General features: G+C 34.8%; 1 protein-coding gene across 4 annotated transcripts; it reads right to left on the bottom strand.

Moving 5' to 3' along the window:
* Positions 1 to 8,202: 8,202 nt before the first annotated feature.
* LOC128990563 (viral IAP-associated factor homolog) lies at positions 8,203 to 19,170 on the bottom strand. Of its 4 annotated transcripts, none has more exons than XM_054412988.1 (6): positions 19,107 to 19,170; positions 16,161 to 16,200; positions 14,754 to 14,883; positions 13,932 to 14,160; positions 10,974 to 11,182; positions 8,203 to 10,241 (listed from the first exon to the last, which is right to left on the bottom strand). In XM_054412988.1, exons 2-6 carry the CDS (start codon positions 16,164 to 16,166, stop codon positions 10,117 to 10,119), a joined length of 699 nt encoding a protein of 232 aa, XP_054268963.1. In that variant the 5' UTR covers positions 16,167 to 16,200; positions 19,107 to 19,170; the 3' UTR covers positions 8,203 to 10,116. The 4 variants fall into 4 exon arrangements, with proteins under 4 accessions (XP_054268963.1, XP_054268965.1, XP_054268966.1 ...); XM_054412990.1 differs by lacking the exon at positions 19,107 to 19,170 and adding an exon at positions 19,008 to 19,090; XM_054412991.1 differs by lacking the exon at positions 19,107 to 19,170 and adding an exon at positions 18,993 to 19,062.
* Positions 19,171 to 20,094: the final 924 nt, after the last annotated feature.

Below are 20,094 nucleotides of genomic sequence, written 5' to 3'. Positions count from 1 at the left end.
GACACAGCAATATTAGGATCGACCGGCGGACACAGGTAATTTAACCTTTTATTGAATGTTATAGTCCATCTTAGGTGAGACGGTGGCTCAGTCAGTAGCGCTACGGACTTCAAGCCCAAGGCAGGGGTGTTCTGGGTTTTGATCCTGGTACCTGTCACCATGGTGTAACTAACTAACCAGTGCCAATGCAACAATGGAAAATGTTTAACAACAAAGTATGTTAACTCCCTGCAGCTTACCGAAAATAAATGTAAAATACTCCCGCCGCAGCAAACCTGCTGTCTAAGCGAATTTCCAATTGTCTGAATAGATTTTCAATTAAATCTATTTAAATAACATTAGGTTTAACGAGTATCTAGGTTTGCTGCTACAAAGTAACTAATAAAGTGTTTTTTTAGTAAAGTATTAATAGCTTAGTATGATATAAATAAATTTGCCAAGTTTTATCAAAATATATCCATAAACAAGCAAACTACAACAATTTACAATATTCTCCATAAGAATATCATGGGAATTTTAAATTTACAATTTTTTTTAATTTTCTCCGTTACCAACTACCATAAAAAAAAACGTTGATATACTAAATTATTTGTTTTTTAAGCTCTTTAAAATGCTTTAGAGAGAAATTGGGAAATTTTATGTTTTAAGAGTCAAAATTTAGAAAACCCAATTTGCACAGCACATTGCAGTGAGAAGACACATTGGAAAAAGCGAGTTGAGCATAATCTATAAACCTTAGTTACAATCACCCACTGCAGTTGTCACTTTACACAACCGCCATTGAAGTGCTGTCAATGAGTTGAAACCTTATTTTGTAAACTATTAGTAACGCTTGTTTAAAAAATGTAAGTTTCCCTTGTTGTAAGTTGTATGAGTTCACTTCCATTTTAAAGTTTAGATTTGCAAGTTTTCTTGCAAGTAGAAAGCTAATAATACTTGCGCAAGCTCTATATGCTAGTGTAAACGGGGCTTAACAACGACATTTCTCCGTACTTCCACACTTCCTGGATACTATTTCACTACAAGCTCTATAGAATTAGAGAAAGATTATTCAAAGAAATATAATTTATTATATACAGTAATTTTAAGTTAATAATACAAAAAAAATATATATTTTTCACAAATTAATTAAAAGTAAAATTAAGTTACTAAACCTTTTCAAATACCATTAACATAACTGAAGTACGGATTACATAACTAATATGATGCCTTTCATTCTGTGTTTTCTTATGCATTTGAAACAACTTTTCCTAAATTATTAAGGGCTGAAAAAATTAATAACAATAAAAATGCTTGGATTTCCTATGATATAAAACATAAAAAAGGATATATAGCGGATTTGGAAAAGCAATACAGAAATCTAAAAACGGATTCCCTAAAACATAGAGTCACACAGTTAAAAAAAGAACTGAAATTCCAAATATTAAACGAGATAAAACAATATTTTGACAGAAAAATATCTGATTCAACCAACAAGTCTAAATCAACATGGAAAATTATCAATTCTGAGATTAACAACAAAACAAAACAAGTAAAGAACATTAAAGTAGTATTAAATGGCAAGTGTGAATCGGACCCCACATGTGTAGGAAACATATTCAATGATTTCTTCACAAACCTTGTGGAAGATCAAGTTCTTCCTAATATTAACATAAATACAACTTCACAATCAAACTTAATAAATTTACAAAAGCCTAAGAGTAGTTTCAAATTTAAAGAAGTCAATGAAAATGATATTGAAAAGATAGTTAAATTACTTAAAAATAAATTTTCAACAGAAGTAGATGATATTCCAATTACCCTTGTTAAGCGTGTTTTCCCAATTATTTCAAGACCATTAACACACATTATTAATTCATCTTTAATTAGCAGTATCTTTCCTTCTAAACTAAAAATTGCTAAAATAATACCGGTCTTTAAAAAGGGGGATGCCAATGATCCTTCTAGTTACAGACCAATATCATTGCTACCAGTTTTTTTTTTAAAAATCCTTGAAAAAGTTGTATACAACCAGTTGTTGGATTTTTTGGAATCAAACCAGTTGCTGGATCAAGAGCAATATGGTTTTCGACCAGGAAGATCCACAACCACTGCTAGCATTAACTTCATTGAATCAGTTATCAACTCAATTAACAACAATGAAAAAGTTGTTGGAATATTTTTGGATTTTTTTAAAGCTTTTGATAGTGTCTCACATGATAAATTACTTGAAATTCTTCATGGCCTAAACATAAATAATAAAGAATATAATTGGTTCAGATCATATTTAAACAATCGGAAACAATGTGTTCAAATTCGACATACCTCATACTATCCAAATTGCAAATATGCATACACCCAAAATGTCTTGTCCAACTTTAAAACAGTAAAGTATGGTGTCCCACAGGGATCTATACTGGGTCCCTTGTTGTTTCTTTGCTACATAAGGGGGTTTCCAGGAGTTGTAAATGCTGGAGGATCTGTATGTCTGTATGCAGATGATACAAACATAACAATTACAGGTAAATCTCAAGAAGAAGTGGAACTAAAGTCTTTTTTAAATTTATTGTCAGTAAATGAATTCACAAATAACAAAAATCTACTAATAAATTAAAATAAAATCAAATATTTTATCTTTCTCCACAAGGCAATCAAGATTAAAATTACAACCAGATATATATCTTAATGGTTCAAAATTAAATCAAGTGGAGCACACTAAATTCCTTGGTCTAATATTAGACCAGCATTTAACCTGGGATGAGCATGTGAAACACGTGGTAAAAAAATCTACAGCTGGTATTTATGCTTTGCGACAAATGTCCCGTGTCTCAAGCATTGAACCTCTTAAAACTATTTATTTTGCTTTAATAAATTCACATATAGCTTATGGAATAGCTTTATATGGTGGTACCACAAAAAAAAACCTAGACAAAATTCTACGTCAACAGGAAAAAGCTCTTAGAATTATCTTTAGTATAAAAAACAGAGAATCAGTAAAAAAATATTTTTCTAAATTGGGTATAATGACCATCTATGATTTATACATTTTTGAAACTATTCTACATGTAAAAAGTTCAAATTATCAAACTAAAAATTTCCACAGTTACAATTTACGAAACACCAGGCATGTAGAACAACACAGATTGAAGTTATTTGAGAAAAAAAACCAGTTTCATTGGCAAAAAATTTTTATTTAGCCTACTCAAAAATATTTTCAATGAACATAATTACAGTAGCTTTAAAAAACTACTGAAAAACTATTTGCAATCTAAATCATTATATTCAATAGAAGAGTTTTGGAATTTAAATGATTAGAAATAATATGTTATGTTATGATTTATGTTTGTAATCTATTATTTAGGATCCTTGTATACCTAATTTTTTGCTTATCTTTTCCTTTCTGTGACGCAATTCATGTATTTGCTGTAAAATACTTGATGAATAAAAAGATGATTTGTATTGTATTGTATTGTAACTAATTAAAATTAATTAAAGTACTTTTTAGGACAATAAAAATATAGACTACTTCTTACTTTACTTAACATTTTATATTTATTCACGGCCCTATACATGATATCACAAGCTGCAATATAATGTCCATGTTCCGTTTCTCAAAATGTTATTAATTCTTACATTCTTACAGTCAGAGCTGAGGCCAGTGGCGGTTCCAAGGGGGGGGGGGGGGGGCTACAGGGGCTAAAGCCCCCCCTTGGACCCTGGAAATTGTTATTTGTGTAACTAGTGGGCAAAGTGGCACAGTGCTGTAACAATTGGATGATTTATTCGTTGTGCTATTGTCCACAAAGTTGATCTACTACCCCTGCCATCTCTTATTGATAAAAACTACATTGATGTCTGTTTTATGACATTGCGTGTTTTAAGGACAAAATGTACGTTTAAATTTATTTTTCCAGGGTCCAAGGGGAGGCAAGCCCCTGTAGCCCCCCCCCCCCCCCTTGGAACCGCCACAGGCCTCAGCTCTTTGACTGTAAGAGTGTAAGAATAAGCTAAAGACGGTCACTAGAAACCGTAGGGGCTTTGTCAGGGAATAGGAATTAACGTACAGTGTTGTAACTAAGAGCTGCCTCAGCTCTTTGACTGTAAGAATGTAAGAATGAGCTAAAGACGGTCACTAGAAACCGTAGGGGCTTTGTCAGGGAATAGGAATTAACGTACAGTGTTGTAACTATGAGCTGCCTCAGCTCTTTGACTGTAAGAATGTAAGAATGAGCTAAAGACGGTCACCAGAAACCGTAGGGGCTTTGTCAGGGAATAGGAATTAACGTACAGTGTTGTAACTATGAGCTGCCTCAGCTCTTTGACTGTAAGAATGTAAGAATTAATAACATTTTGAGAAACGGAACATGGACATTATATTGCAGCTTGTGATATCATGTATAGGTACCCTATAGGGCCGTGAATAAATATAAGTAAAGTAAGAAGTAGTTTATATTTTTATTGTCCTAAAAAGTACATGAATTAATTTAATTGGTTATGTAATCCGTACTTCAGTTATGTTAATGGTGTTTGAAAAGGTTTAGTAACCTAATTTCACTTTTAATTAATTTGTTAAACATATTTTTTTTAATTATTAACTTAAAATTGCTGTATCTAATAAATTATATTTCTTTGAATCATCTTTCTCTAATTCTATAGAGCTTGTACAACGTCGTGTGTAGTGAAATAGTATCCAGGAAGTGTGGAAGTACGGAGAAATGTCGTTGTTAAGCCCCGTTTACACTAGCATATAGAGCTTGCGCAAGTATTATTAGCTTTCTACTTGCAAGAAAACTTGCAAATCTAAACTTTAAAATGGAAGTGAACTCATACAACTTACAACAAGGGAAACTTACATTTTTAAATAAGCGTTACTAATAGTTTACAATATAAGGTTTCAACTCATTGATAGCCCAAGCAAATTAGGAAAAATAGAGGAACAAGGGAGTTAAAAGTGGTTTTCTGATTAACGTTTTTCGCAACTTTGCGCCCCCACCCCTATGTTGTTGACCACCCCTGGAGGCGACGACATGGGTTTTTACACTCACCTAGGTCCCCATTACCAAAATCAAAAGTCAAAATCTTTGACTCTTTTCATGCATACTCAACTGCACCTAAGCGTCTGTACTAAGAGGCTTACGGATTATGCTCAACTCGCTTTTCCAATGTGTCTTCTCACCGCAATGTGCTGCAATCGCTGGACCATAGAGCCTTGGGTTTGTAGGCCTAAACAATTATTCATAACTAAATTTCGATGACGATCCTTGATACCAGTACATTTACCTACAATACGTAACTACTTAGGAAACAAATTTAAAAACGCTCAAAACCCCAACATTGTGTGATTTTTTCACATTTCCTTCTAGAATCAATCAATCAAGAATCAAGAATTTTTATTCATCGTTAACGCTATGTACAACACATGCAATGGATGAACGTCATAATAGTAGCCTAAAGTTTACAGGCAATAAGGCTAAATAAATATAGACAATAAAATATAAACAAGTGCAGAGTACATGCAAAAAGTATCACAGTCATCTTAAAAATAAAATACTGAAGTTTATAAAAAACATAGGTATGCAAAGACTAGAGCAAACATGAAAACAGGTGCAATGTGTATACAATAAATGCAGTGTGTTTAAAATAAGTTAGAAAAAAAACATAGCAGGGGCAAGAAAAGAGTATAAAATTTAAAGACAATACTAACAAACAGACAGATAAATAACTTATAAAACAACTCAGCCCTTGGCTATATCACAGACAGACAGAATTTAAAATTGAATATCAACAGGCAATACAAAGAATTCATCGAGCTTGTAAAATGGCCTTGCAACCAACCAATTGTAAACAGACAACTTAAACTTAGTGAAAGATACATTATGTGCAGAAACAGGCAACTTATTAAATAGATTAATGTACATAGTGCGATGCTGGGATTGTGATTTACTCAAACGAACATAAGGCTGATTGAGTGAGGACATGCTTCTAGTGCAATAACCATGCACACTACTTCTGAGTGGATACTCATGCAGATGTTGCTTAACATGCAACAGGCAAACATAAATATACTGGTTAATCACTGTCAAAATTCCTTCGCTGACAAAGAGTGGTTTACAGTGTGCTTTAAAAGCTGAGTGTGTGATTATACGCATCGCCTTTTTTTGTAAGCGCAAGACTTTATCAATACTGTGGCCATTCCCCCACAGACGAATGCCATAAGAAATTATTCCATTAAACAAAGCATAATACACATTTTTCAGGTACACTTTAGGGATCAGCTTCTTTAAATGCCACAAAAGAGAAATCACTCTAGATAGTCTGGTACAAACATTCTGTATGTGAGAATCCCATGTAAGTTTGGTGTCAACAGTAATACCTAAGAGCTTAACGACAGAATCTACAACTACATCAGATTGAACATCAAACTGGCACAAGGAAAAACATATTTGTTGAGTTTTATTGGTATTCAAAAGGAGGCCATTTGCTTCAAACCAGATTGTGCCATCTGCCATCACATCAGACATAATGTTACAGAGCTCAGCTTCTAATGTTTACTAGATATACCAAACATGGTTTATAGATCTTCAAGAAGAACTGGTAACATTTGGATGAATATACCTTGGTGAAGTTTTTATTTCAAATGTATATGGTTTATAGAATGCATCTTCTATTTAGTAACAAAAAGTTGTTGGGATAAGGTTGTTTTTCAAACTGTCACCGATTTGTTTATATTAAAAGTTGTTTACAAATAATGCAATTAATGGGAAATAACTTTGATTTTCGATAACTTTTTGTGAGAAAATCCAAAACCAAGAGAGATAAATAACATCGGGACTTGATTTACGCATTAAGTTGGTCGGATGTACAAATTAGTTATTGTTGGTGTTGCACCTTATTTGTTGCAGTTGTATTCAATTTAATTGATGTCTTACTGTATAAATTTGCTTTATCTGTCTGGATTCCAAAATGTTAGTTTGTGCTAAGATAATGAAAACGCATGGTGAGCAAACCATCAAGAATTGTTTACGCTTTACGTTGTTTATGAATCAACAATTTAGTGGCCTGTGTGTTGTAAATTACTAAACTAAATCGTATTTAGTACTTCATTTCATATAGTAAGCCGTCATTTCGACATCATTTTTTTGTGTCATCTTCGGACTAAGCAAATATAAATTGTTATGATTATGTTTGGTGACACTAAAGTATATGTACTTTGCTTTGGTTAAATCGTAGCAAATTCCCTAATTAAATTCTGTATTTTTGTGGGTATATATGTTGGTAGCGCATATTTCTCAGTGTTCCGTACGGACACGACAAGAGCACATTTGATAGTGAAAATTTCAACCGGAATGTTTAATGGTGAGGTTGAGGTAGTATTTTAACTACTTTTTACCATTGTGGAAAGTAGCTTTCAATTATAGGCATACTTAAGGGCTATGCCACATAGACCTATAAAGCATTTTTTTTACTTGAAACTTTCAGATACTGTATTTGTTTATATAATAGTTTGGCCAGCATATCTAAAAATAAGCAAACCAACTGCTGTTCTTTACGTGCGTAGAACGGTCACACAGCTAGTGACCGCTGAAACTAACATAATAACTAACAAAAAAACTAACAATAATAAATTTGTTTTTTTCAAATATAAACATTAATCTATTGTTAGGTATATTAAAAAATTCACGTATTTTACAAAATGGACTGACTTTTAAGCAAGTTCTCCTTGCAAAGGTAAGTGTAGTGTAAACCTTTACTTGAATGCAAGTATAGTTTGCATCAACTTGCAAGTCCTACATGCTAGTGTAAACGAGGCTTTAGTTTCATTGGAGGTTATAGGGGGGGGGAAATGATTCTACGAATAGGGGCGCACGAGGAATGCTTGCATTTTGGCACAGTCAGACTAGTACGTCACTGCCTGTCACTACTTTTTATCAAACAGACAGTTTACCCTTGTACTGTACCGACTCACACTTTACTTTGAAATGGTTTAATGATTTCAGTTTTTCACTTTTTGGTTGTGCATAGGTTGAGAAGAGGACAAAACCACTTGATTTGGATAAGCTAAACCTCAACCCTGGATTAAAAGTGGAATTTTCAAATGCCCTCAATTTTATATTAAAAGGTTCTACTGTAATAGACTTAAAACTGAATATAATCAGTGAAAGTTAAACCTGTTTTTGTGTTGAGTAGGGTATAACATACAATAAAATAGTTATTAAAAATAGTAAAAACTATTTATTTTTAAACTTTCTCGTAGATCTTTTGTAATCAAACAAAAATAATATATCAATAAAAATATAAAAGTAAATAACAGAAAATAATACTCTTTCTTTAGTAATAATTTAGTGATTGTCAGCTAATGTTTGTTGTAGATACAGTAATACATTGTACAGGTTTTGTGAATTGTGTATTGCTGTATTTTGATTACTACTACAACAATATTATAATGATGACTATAGTGATTTTATAATTTTTCATTTTAATCAAGAAATTTGTAGATTCGTTACTTTTTCCTATCGCCTAGTTTTGCATTAGGCAGAAAATATTGAGAAGGCTAAAACATGTGTATTTGAGACTGACTCTTCCTAAAGATTAGCACCAACATTTTATAGTTCTTAACCAAATACAAGAATTCTCTGGGTTGACACTGTAAGTTACAAGTTACGTTTTAAAAAATAGGAAGCAGTAGTTACACATACTTCAACAGAAAGTAATATGTTTTTATCAAAATAAAGTTTAACTTTAAAAGTTTCAATATTTCTGAAAATTACCTTGGGCCAAAAAAATGTTTTCTGATACAAAATGATTTAAACTTGTAGTTAATTTAAAATTAAATGCTGTTTGAAACCCATTCATTGATCTGTTAGAATATACAATATATATAACTACCATCATCCGTAAAAAACTACAACAATGAAATGCTTTTGAGCATACTTTAGAGCTACAGAACCTCGCTAATCCGTCACCTACGGAACCGTAGCATGGTCTGAACAGCAAAAAGGTCAGATTATCAGAGGAACGCATTTATTGACATAAAAACATAGTAAAACTGTATTTTGAACGGACAATGGAGACAGTAACAAACTGTAAATCATGGTTAATCCAACATGACATAAAACAGTCATTACTAACTTATAAACAACGCCTAAAACTGTATAAATATACTTTAACACGTTCGCTGCGGCCCATCAAACACCGCAGGTGTAACCCGGTCTGACTAATAGCAAATAAGGTGAGGACGACGAGAGTCGACGTAGTTCAATAAAGCACCCACAGATAGCAGCACTGCTTGTAATGTAGCCGGTCACATTGTATTGCCGATTGGAGGGAGAAAGACTGGACAACAAGTTGATTGCTTGCCAGATGGGGAAATTCATCCACCTGTTCCAACAAGTTACCATGGTTACTATACTAATCACCCAATCGCAGGCTACTAAAGTTGTCATGGTTACCAAATACCCAGTCACAAAATGTTGTGACATAGCAAGCACACAGCAGACAGATGTGAGGGCTTAAAGAGCAGACGATTTCAGTGCAAACGACAGCTTGACCTTGAAACTCTGACAAAATTTTTTGTTTTGCTTCCATTTTATTTTTGTCAAATGCCTGTGATTTTTCAAAAACAATAATGTGTGAGCGTACTGCGTATAATTGATAGGAATAGTTTAATATACAATGAATTTCAACACATTACCCTAAAGAAACACAATTTATAAAATTTTCTTGGGATTTTTCATGGATAATGAGGTTATGTTAGCGGAAGCTTATTGTGTCGGCAGCACGGTCGGACCAAGCGAGGAGTCCGACCATCCGAGGTCGGATTAGTGAGGTTCTACTGTATATAAATAAATAATAAATATTTCAAACTTAAGCCCTCCATACACAGTCTGACATGTCTGGTCCGCGGTCTGTCTGTCAAGTCTGGCTGTTACCACACACGATCCGACTAGCGTTCCGACAGCATAATCTTTGTGTAGCTTCCATTGTATTCTGTCAGCATCGGGCCCGTCACTTCAGTTTGAGACAGAATGGCTGTAAGAAGTACGCAGACCAAGTCGGTTGAGCCCATAAGCGGTCGGAGTCGGATGAGTCGGCAGACATATCGGATCGTGTCTGGGGGGCTATAGTCATGAAATGAATCTATAAGTCCCAGTCATTGTTGTCAGATTTCAACGTAGAGAAAAGTACATCCTTTGGCTTTGGCCGAGGGTCTTCTGTGATGTCCGTTTTGAAGGCCCCAGTTTGTCCAAGAAGATATTCCAGTTCTGAAAAAAATTATATTTTGGAATATATTTATTTTTTCAAATCAACTTTCAGATATTCCATTTATTTGCTAAAAGACATAAAGGTGACCTTTAAGTTTTGTCAATCGTAAGGTAATGTAAAGGCCGTGTAAAGGATCGTGGGACACAATGATGGTGTCAACACCATTGCGAGACATGTTTAGGACAATTTTGCCGCGATGATAGCATCTGCCTTTTTTAATAAAAATTCTTATTACCGTGGTTTTAAATTTTTAAATTATTTCTATAAGCAATTCGGATAGTTAGAGTTTGGATAATCAGAGTTCTACTGTAGGATTACTGAGAATATCATATTATTTTTGTAATGTCTGAACCGTTAGAACGAGAAAGTGAAATAACACTGATTGGGTCTGTCCTATTAACAGCGACTGGGTGAAATGTAAATTTATAAAGGCAAATTTATGTCTCTGATCTGATCCAAATCAAAGCAGTTATCTGGCTTGAGGAGTTGACCTAACCTCCTAGATAGTATTTGTGAAGGGTAATAATTGTTCAAAAGACTCAATGTATGAGTTCAGCCCCGAAGTAACATGATCAGGAACCTTTCTTGAATAAGTCCCGACTTACTTCCCCATCTCAATGATTGATAATTGAATTGATACTTACCAGGCACTTTCCCTTTGGCACAGAAATTGATACCACATATTTTAAATGTTGGAAACTGGTTTTAACACTTTATATGTTTTATTGTACCTTCAATAGAGATATCAGCTCTTCTAAACGATGCTGGGCCAATCAGTTGTGCCTTCATATCTCCTTCAAAATAGACGAAGATGGTGGGTAAGTTCCTATCAGGATAGTTGGGCACACAAGTTGTAGATATACTCTTCAAAAACTTGGTTGCTTTGAACTTTGTCGCCAATTCGCTCAAGTGTTGGTTTATGAGTGCACACAGGGGAATCCTGCAATACAAAAAATAATTGGGATGGTTTTTGTTTAACATTTGATCAGGAAAATAATTACCTTTAAAAATTAGTTAGCTTACACAAGTAAATATAAAATCACTAGCTGGCCCGACAGACGTCGTCCTGTCCTATGTGGTTTTATGTCAAATGCTCGTTCATTTTCAAGATGAGCTCGTTCGCTTGGCTCAATGACGTCCTGGTCGAATTTTGTTCGCTACGCTCACTCACCTTTAGGTAGGAGCTCGTTCGCTGCGCTCACTTGCCTTCAGGTTAGCTCGTTCGCTACGCTAACTCGCCTCCAGGTTGAAGTTCGTTCGGTACGCTCACTCACCTTTTGGTTGCAAATTAGCAATTGTCATAAAATAAAAAAGAAAATAATAGTGCTGTACCCTATTGGTAAACCTATTAACTTTTTAATGCTATTGAACATCACAGAATCAAATTGTTTAGTTGAACTGGCTGTTAAGATTCTTTAATTCCATTTAAATATGAGTTCTCATAAGGTTAACATGGGAAACTCCAGAGCCACTGGGGCGGAGCCCTTTTGACGGATCTGCACCAAACTTCACACAAACCATCCTTGAATAATGCTTAATAATGCCTGAAAGTTTCATTACAATCTGTCGAGTGGTTTCGGAGTCCATAAAGGACAAACAAACAAACATACATTGGATTTTATATATATAGATTATCCTGGGTTTGTCTGGGTAGCCGGGTGGTTTTAGTGTTTGTATTAAACTTTGAACGAAGGTCGCTGGTCCAATTTCAAGCAAGATTAATACATCATACAGATACCATTTTTAATTTTTTGTCATTGGCAGGGCCTCTTTAATAAATGGGCCTGGTGGGCCCGGTTGCAGGAGATTTCAGGTGTGTTGGGGATGCAAGGACAATTAAATTCCTCTACAATGTAGGGTGGAGAGAGGCGCAAGTATCTCTTGAGCCCACAGCGCATCACATTCAAACAGCGGCTGGTCGTTGGGCTATTAATCATTTGTGCTATCTAACTTACAAATGTTCAAAGTTAGATATAGGAATAACAAGACTGCTTGTTCCTTTACAAAAAATGTTAGATGCAAATAGCGTCACAGATGAACAAAAAACAAATTGTACTTAAAATACGGGGTGTTTTTAAAAGAATGTCGGGATTTTAAACGGTCGTTGCTCGGGGACTATTTAAGATAATTAAACAACTTAAACGTCAAATTGAAGGGAAAAGAATAAAGTTTTTTTCTCATTCTTTCATACAATTCGGAATGATTGATTAAATTCAAATTTTAATCAATCTTATATGAGCGTAAAACTGGCAAAGTCTGTACGCGTAGGGCGATCGGCAGATCTGATATCTTTCCATCTTTCTGATGGATTAAGGATCTGATATCTTAACTGAATCTTTTTCGGCACAAAGGCTCTAGATTTTATAGATAACATCATAGAGTAACCAATTTAGGTTCGTTAAACTGAAGACTTCGTCGGGTAATCGATTTTTTCGGGCTTCTGATGCAGAATTGTCGGATTTCTTCGACTATGTCATCGCTTGTTTTTAGCCGGCCAGGTGAATGTCTTTTCAAAACATTTTGGTGCCACAAAACTCATTAAACCAGCTTCAAGTTTCTTTATCATCAAGTAGATTTAAATTTAGTTTAATTTAGCAATGGATATAAACTCTGCGAACTACAGATTACAATCTGTGCCTTCTGTTGCGCCGTAAATGTCGTACTGGCGACTGGCGTATGAGCCACAATAGCGGCCTGTGACCCCGTACCTGTTTTACGCATACCAAGGTCAAAGTTTCCTCCCTTGCTACAAGGGAAACAAAACTTAGTTATTTTAGCTTCAATTTGACAAATAAAACGTTTAGTTACCTTGAATAGTATCCAAGCAATTACCATTTAAAATCCCGGCATTCTTTTAAAAACACCCTGTATTAAGGGATACCTAGTTATATGGTTTTAAAAACAATAATCTTCATTCTTCAGTTTTTAGTGAGTTTTCAAAGTAAAATATTTAAAGGGTTTCAACATGTAGAAGAACATTTCCAACAATTATAGGGCCCTAACTTTGTCTGTGTTCATCATGATTGATTTGTAGCAAACGGATTGATGTTTGAATTAACAATTGTAACTTACGTCAATCAATCCAGTTGTGTATTGGAGGGACGTACGTTTCGACCTTTAGGCCATCTTCAGCCCCGCTGTTACACTAAGTTCAATCCTTAGTTGCATTGTTGGTATAGCAACCGCGTCAAATATTTACAATTAAGAACATAAAAAACACGAAAACACGACATTGACGAAGACGAACACATATTAACAAAACTATCACCGTGCGCACGGCTGAACGGGCTCGGGACTGCGGCGGCAAACTGAATCTGCAGGGGCAAACTGAGTGCCGCCGCAGTCCCGAGCCCGTTCAGCCGTGCGCACGGTGATAGTTTTGTTAATATGTGTTCGTCTTCGTCAATGTCGTGTTTTCGTGTTTTTTATGTTCTTAATTGTAAATATTTGACGCGGTTGCTATACCAACAATGCAACTAAGGATTGAACTTAGTGTAACAGCGGGGCTGAAGATGGCCTAAAGGTCGAAACGTACGTCCCTCCAATACACAACTGGATTGATTGACGTAAGTTACAATTGTTAATTTGTCTGTGTAAATAAAAAATATTTCATTTCATTTCTACGTTCAAAGTTTCTGAAACTTCAATAGACATACATTTAACCTCAAAAGGCTTTTATCAGTACTGACCCTTGCTTGTAAAGGTGCAGGACGACCCACACCCCTTCGCCAGCTTTGTTAACTTGCTCGACGTAATCTTCCCCACTGATTTCCCGAACCTCTCCATACTTTGCCTTTTCAGATAACGCTCTCATCTCAGCTATTCTTTTATTTCTGTATTCCAGCAATACTTTTTCATCCTCTTCATCTTCTAATTCATCCAAGTCATCCAAATCTAGCTCGTCCAAAGATTTCTTCCCTAGATAACAATTGAAAAATTAAAAATATTTTGTTATTGACAAGAATAATTTCAAAGGCAAATACAGTGGCGGATCCAGAGGTGGGGCGAAGGGAGCGACCGCCCCCCCCCCTCAGGCATACATGTATATATTTTTTTACTGCATGTAATACAGTAGTGAATACACATTGTGTAAAATAATTTGTCACACTAACTTTGGACAAAGAAATTGTATAAAACTGCCATTTTGGAGACTATCTTATGACTGTTCTAGATCCGCCACTGGGTAGATAAGTGTCAGTTCATTCGTAAGAAAGCCACTTTTTACATTGAGAGAGGGTGCCAAGAAAGCTTTCTCATGGAATTATTACACACCTGAATCATGGTTACAATTTGGGCTTGTAGGCTAAATCCACTACGATCAAGGACATACACCGAAAATAAGGAGAAGGCCTAACTTGTTTTGAGGGTGATAGGACTTCATGCTGTTATTACATGTTACAAGGTGTTTGTGCAGTAAAATTAAAATTGTAAAAAAATCAATACATTACTTTGGTTAAATATATAGGCCTAATCTATTTTTGCAAATTATTTTTTCTTAGATGCTTGGATACCTGTTGTTTTTTCCTGTACTGTAGATTCTAGTATATTTACAATGTCGTCTTCTGTCACTTCCTTTTCTTTTTGAGGTAAAATACCTTTGGCTCTGAGAATATCATTCCATTCAGTATCTTCATTTGGATTCTAAAAAGATACAGAATTGTACAGAATACCATGAACCTGTCAGTGCTTTTACAGGGGGCATCCAGTAGATTGACAAATTACTTTGTCAGGCCACTAGACCTTCTTTTTAAATTAAATATATAAATACGAAATACCCTCCCGGCAGAAAACCTGCCGACTAAGTGAATTTCCATTTGCCTGAATTGATTTTAAATTAAATCTATTAAATTAACATGTGTAGGTTTAACAAGTATACCACAGTTTGCTGCAACAGGGAGAACTAATAAAGTGTGTTTTTAGTAAAATATTAATAGCTTAAAAGTAAAAATATATAAATTTGCCAAGTTTGGTCAAAATATATTCATAAACAAGCAAACTAACTTACAACATTTTACAATATTCTCTATATGAATAACATGGGAATTTTTAATGCACATTTTTTTTAAATTTTCTCTGTAACCAATAACCCTAAAAAAAAAAAAAAAACACTTTGATATACTAAATTATTTGGTTTGTAAGCTCTTTAAAAAGGTCTGGAGAGAAATTGGGAAATTTTGGGTTTTGAGGGTAAAAAATGAGAAAAACCCCATAATACCCTATTAGCCTACCCCATAAATACCCAGTTCCCATGGTCCGATCATGCTGGTTTGCAAAGTTCAAGTTTATCCTGCCTTACACCTTTAAACAAAATTTCATCAAAATCGGACAAGAATTATTCAAGTTATCGTGTTCACAGTGATAAAACTTTAAGGAAGTAAATAAGTACTATACAAAATGAACAGTGTTATATTATCCACAGTGAGTAATATTTTAAGGTTTTAGGGTTCCATTTCCTAGTTGTCGAAGCCAATATTGACAGTTGACACGAAAAATCTTTGGTTTGGTTTTCAAAAAGTCTCAATTAAGTTAGGCCTATAGATAACGTTATCCCTGGTTTTATTATGTTTTTTTCCTAGGACGCTAGGCACGAGCCTGGGATTGTTTTTCACATTACTTTAGGCTAGACCTAGGGGTTGTGGCATTATCACTTAGATAATCCGGTTTTAATATAGTATACAGTGCATTGCAGAATTAACTGGCTAAGAAGAAAACCAACTGCGTGTATAGAATACTGGCTTGGAAATATAGCGCGGTCAACTATATTAAAGTACGGTAAAAAAAAATCAGCTGTATATGGCTTCCAATGCTGTTATGGGAAACATTTTACGTTAGGCCTATATCTTTCATATTTTCAATTAAATTTTCTATATCACAAAGAATCGACTTAGGCTACGTAATTAATATATAGATTATCTTACCTGCATTCTTCCCAATACTAGCCTACAGCGGATTTCTTAGCTGAAACATAAAAACAATTATTATTAAATTTAAATGGACAAGCAACATAAGAATTCTATGTTAAATTTTTTATTTACCTAGTGTTTTGTTGTTTGCCTCGAGTTCTTGAAGTTCAATTTTAAAATAGGTACACTGATCAGTTACATATTTCGCCAAAGGGTGTGGCATCTTTGGAGTTGTACTAAAACTATAAAGCTAGAGTTAAGTTACATTCTACTATTTACAATATGTTCTAACTCTGTTCTTTCACATCAGTTATCACTAATATACGTCGCGCTCATGCCCAAGATACGGGAACTTAAGCATAGCAAACTGGTTTACCGATTACTATAATAAAATTTGGTACTTTCCTGTTATCTGGTATACCTGCGAAAAAATTCTTTAACCACAAGTACAACTTCGTCGATCCAGAGTCCGGAGCACATACTACCATTTAGGTTAGGTTTGGTTAGGTTAGGTTAGGTTCGTTTACTTACAATACTCATGTTATTGATAAACTAACCTAACCTAACCTAACCAAAGTACAACTTCGTCGATCCAGAGTCCGGAGCACATACTCACACCGTCGAACGCATGTGGGGGTCAGCGAAGTGGCGCAACAAGAAGCACCGAGGCACTGCAAGTCATCATTTAGAGTCTTATTTGGCAGAGTTTATGTGGAGCAAGATGGTCGGTGATTGCGATGTTTTCGACGCACTGTTAGAAGTAATTTGTTACTTCTGGCCACCCGAAACTCAGATGGAATCATTGTTTGTTGTTTTTGTTTGATTAATAAATGCAGGTACCAGATAACAGGAAAGAATTTTTTCGCAGATGTACCAGATAACAGGAAAGTACCGTACCTAAAATTTACTGTAGTAAATAAAAAAATGGAAATATATAGATAGTAGTAGGCCTATAATAAATATATTAGAAAATGGAAGTTTAATAACACTAGACAGCGACCTTGTTTAATCATTGGGTTACCAATAGCCTAGACAGCAAATTGCCTTTTGTAAATTACTGTAAAATGGTGAATGCTGTGGAGATAAGTTAATAGAAAAAGAAATAAAAAAACATTTTAAGGACATTGACTGGTTTAATTAAGTCTATAAAAAATTGTAATAACATATAAATATATAAATATGGCAATATTTAATACATTTATCATAACTCTGCGATGGATAAACATCCACAACAACCGCTGTTTTATCCTTGGCTTCCAGAATAACCGGCACCTTTGAATCTGGGAACTCACTGGCTCTCACCCTCTGATTTGAGTCGTGCGTTTGATTGCATGCCACACGACATACTGCTCAGATGCTAATATCATAACGGGGTTGAATGCACCACGCTCCAAACAATCTCCAGTTATCTAGCAAATAGGAGGCAAATTGTATCCCTGGAGGGAGCAAATTTGGCCAGTAAGAAAATCTCTTACGGTGTTCCTCAGGGCCTGATATTAATCAATGACCTAGGAAAAGACGGACAGGCATTACTATTTGCTGATTACACAACATTGGTTACGGAAGGTAGATGTGTTGAACGGGTGAAGAGAGAGGCAAGTGCATTGCTGGAGACACCAGCAATGGAGTGGTTCGCTTCTAACAAGTAAAAACTAAACGAGGACAAGGCCCAACTCCTGATCTGCACTCATGGAAGACAAATTGCTGCTGAAGAAAATCAACCAGTAAAGCTGCTTGGTTTCTGGCTTGACCAGAAATTAAACTGGGATCACCATGTAGCCCAGATATGCACCAAATTGTCTAGAGTGATCTTCCTCCTCAGAAAGCTATTTGATGTGGTTACAGAGCAGTACCTTGTTACTGTTTACTTCTCGCTGTTTCACAGCTATATCGCGTATGGTATCCTCCTTTGGGGTCACACTTCCACATGCAGTAGATTGTTTATAGCTTACTCCAAAATGTTGAGAGTGATGACCTGTACTGAAATTAGGGGCAGAGATTATTATCGTAGGCCTATCTTTCAACGTCAAGGCATCCTGACTGTTTATGGACAATATGTCCTTAACTGTCTAATATAACTACACCACAACATCTCTATGTATGGAAGAAGATAAGAAGATATCCATCAGCATACAGTAACACCAGGAATGCTAGAAACCTCAAACTCCCTCAATGCAGACTGTCCAAATCCCTGAATAGCTTTCCAGGGACCGCAATCAAACTCTTCAATAGTCTAGGTACCTTTAAGAAGTCAGAAGTATGGATGTGGCCAAATTAAAAACCTAAGAGCGGGAAAAACTTTAGAATAGGCCTATCTAAGTTACTCATTCAAAGAATTAGATAACGTGCCACTTTTTTAACTCTTCGCCATCTCAGTTCAGTAACGGTATTAGTTTGACGCAGTCTATCAGGACAAACTTGGGGTTTAGGATAAACTGGGGAACAGTCTATCAGGTCAGAGACGAAGCCTTTAAGTATTCAAGTACTGTAATAGCAATCTAAAACTGTACTATTACTACACCCTTGTGGTGATTTAATCCTTCAATAATTAAGAATGATTAATTTTAAAATCAACTTAGGTCTTTGTTTGGTTAAAAGCATTCCTTGATCTGCTTCTAATCATTATGTCATATTATGTGATTATAAGCAGATCAAGGAATACTTTAACCAAACATTCCAGCTCATTAATAAAGATACTTTTGTTAAATATGGAAATTAGTAAATTCTAAGTTATTAAACAGTCTTAGCTAAGGTTAGAGTTAAGTTTGACCTGCAACCACTCTTATTTACAACTTGAAGTTACAGGTATGAAAATAAAAAAATTTTAATTTGAAAACAAGAACATACAAATCCTTTAATTACATTTGTATGAAAGATTAAAACCAACATAAATAGAATAGATAGATAGGTATCTAAGTTGTAGCCTATATAAAATGTTGTATTGAGAAAGTTGATAGTTACCTTTTAAGGTTATGTAGGCCAGCGACAGCGGAGCGAGCCTAGGAGGATTAAACATTAAGGAGAGGACACGCTGTAGTTTCGTTGAAGCCAGCGTACTGAGGAGGGGGGGAGGCAGCGCTACTCTCCTGCCCCCCTCTCATACTGCGTTGTATGCGTTACTGGAAGATTTGGTAACAGAAATATCAATTGACTATTTAAAAATTAGACTTCATCATGGTACGAAAATTAAAAAGTTAAATTCTAACCGTAATATTAGGAACCTATTAAGAGGAAAGTCATATTTATGAACCAATAGTACGTTCAAAGGTGAGTAATTTACACAAGGACGACTTGTATTTTAGAATTCGTTGTCCTTGTTTTTATTTTTTGCCATACTTGTATTGTGTATTATTTATACCTAATACTCTAACCAGAGCGCGGGACTCCGGTTCATGGGGTCCCGGGTTCAAATCCCGCCATATCACCAATGGATTTTACTGTTCATAAATTAAAACTCAAATCATAAGTAGTACTGTATGTGTATTTGAACATTTTCTTAAAGAGAAATAAAATAGGTTTTAATCCTTTAAAAGAATGATAAACGCACTTTGGCGTCAGAAGACGCGATGATTGTTGAACATTTACACTTTTTACTCGAAGTTTCTTTGGGCAAACAGATCAAATATAGTTCAATATGATATTAAAAAATCAAGAATTTGATTACCAAGAAATTGTTTTACTTTTTATGATTGTAATTTAATTGTAACGGCTGTTGGTGTAAAAAAAGTTAGAGTGGCTTTGCATTTTTTCTTAACTTTGGCTATTTAAAATCACCTGTCTAGCACATCAATGACTTAAAACTATTAAAAAATTATATTAACAAATCGAGAAAACTATGAAAAATGCCAATTTAAAATGTATTTCACCACCCGAATTAAAATTTTCATTTTAACCTATTATTAGTAAGATTGTTTTATAAACTGGAAAAATAAAAAAAAACTTTATTGTA

This window comes from Macrosteles quadrilineatus, unplaced genomic scaffold (assembly GCF_028750875.1).
Source record: "Macrosteles quadrilineatus isolate MER2022 unplaced genomic scaffold, UCM_ALF_1.0 Scaffold_3__2_contigs__length_128488019, whole genome shotgun sequence".
NCBI lineage: Eukaryota > Metazoa > Arthropoda > Insecta > Hemiptera > Cicadellidae > Macrosteles > Macrosteles quadrilineatus.
This window is presented reverse-complemented; position numbering and strand designations above follow the sequence as displayed.

What these genes read in the sequence shown, in the direction of transcription:
- LOC128990563 (XM_054412988.1), bottom strand. An exon ending in AGTACAGGAAAAAACAACAG is followed by an intron (nt 14,161 to 14,753) that starts GTATCCAAGCAT and finishes ATTGTTATCTAG; the next exon opens with GGAAGAAATCTTTGGACGAG. An exon ending in AGCTGATATCTCTATTGAAG is followed by an intron (nt 10,242 to 10,973) that starts GTACAATAAAAC and finishes AATTTTTTTCAG; the next exon opens with AACTGGAATATCTTCTTGGA.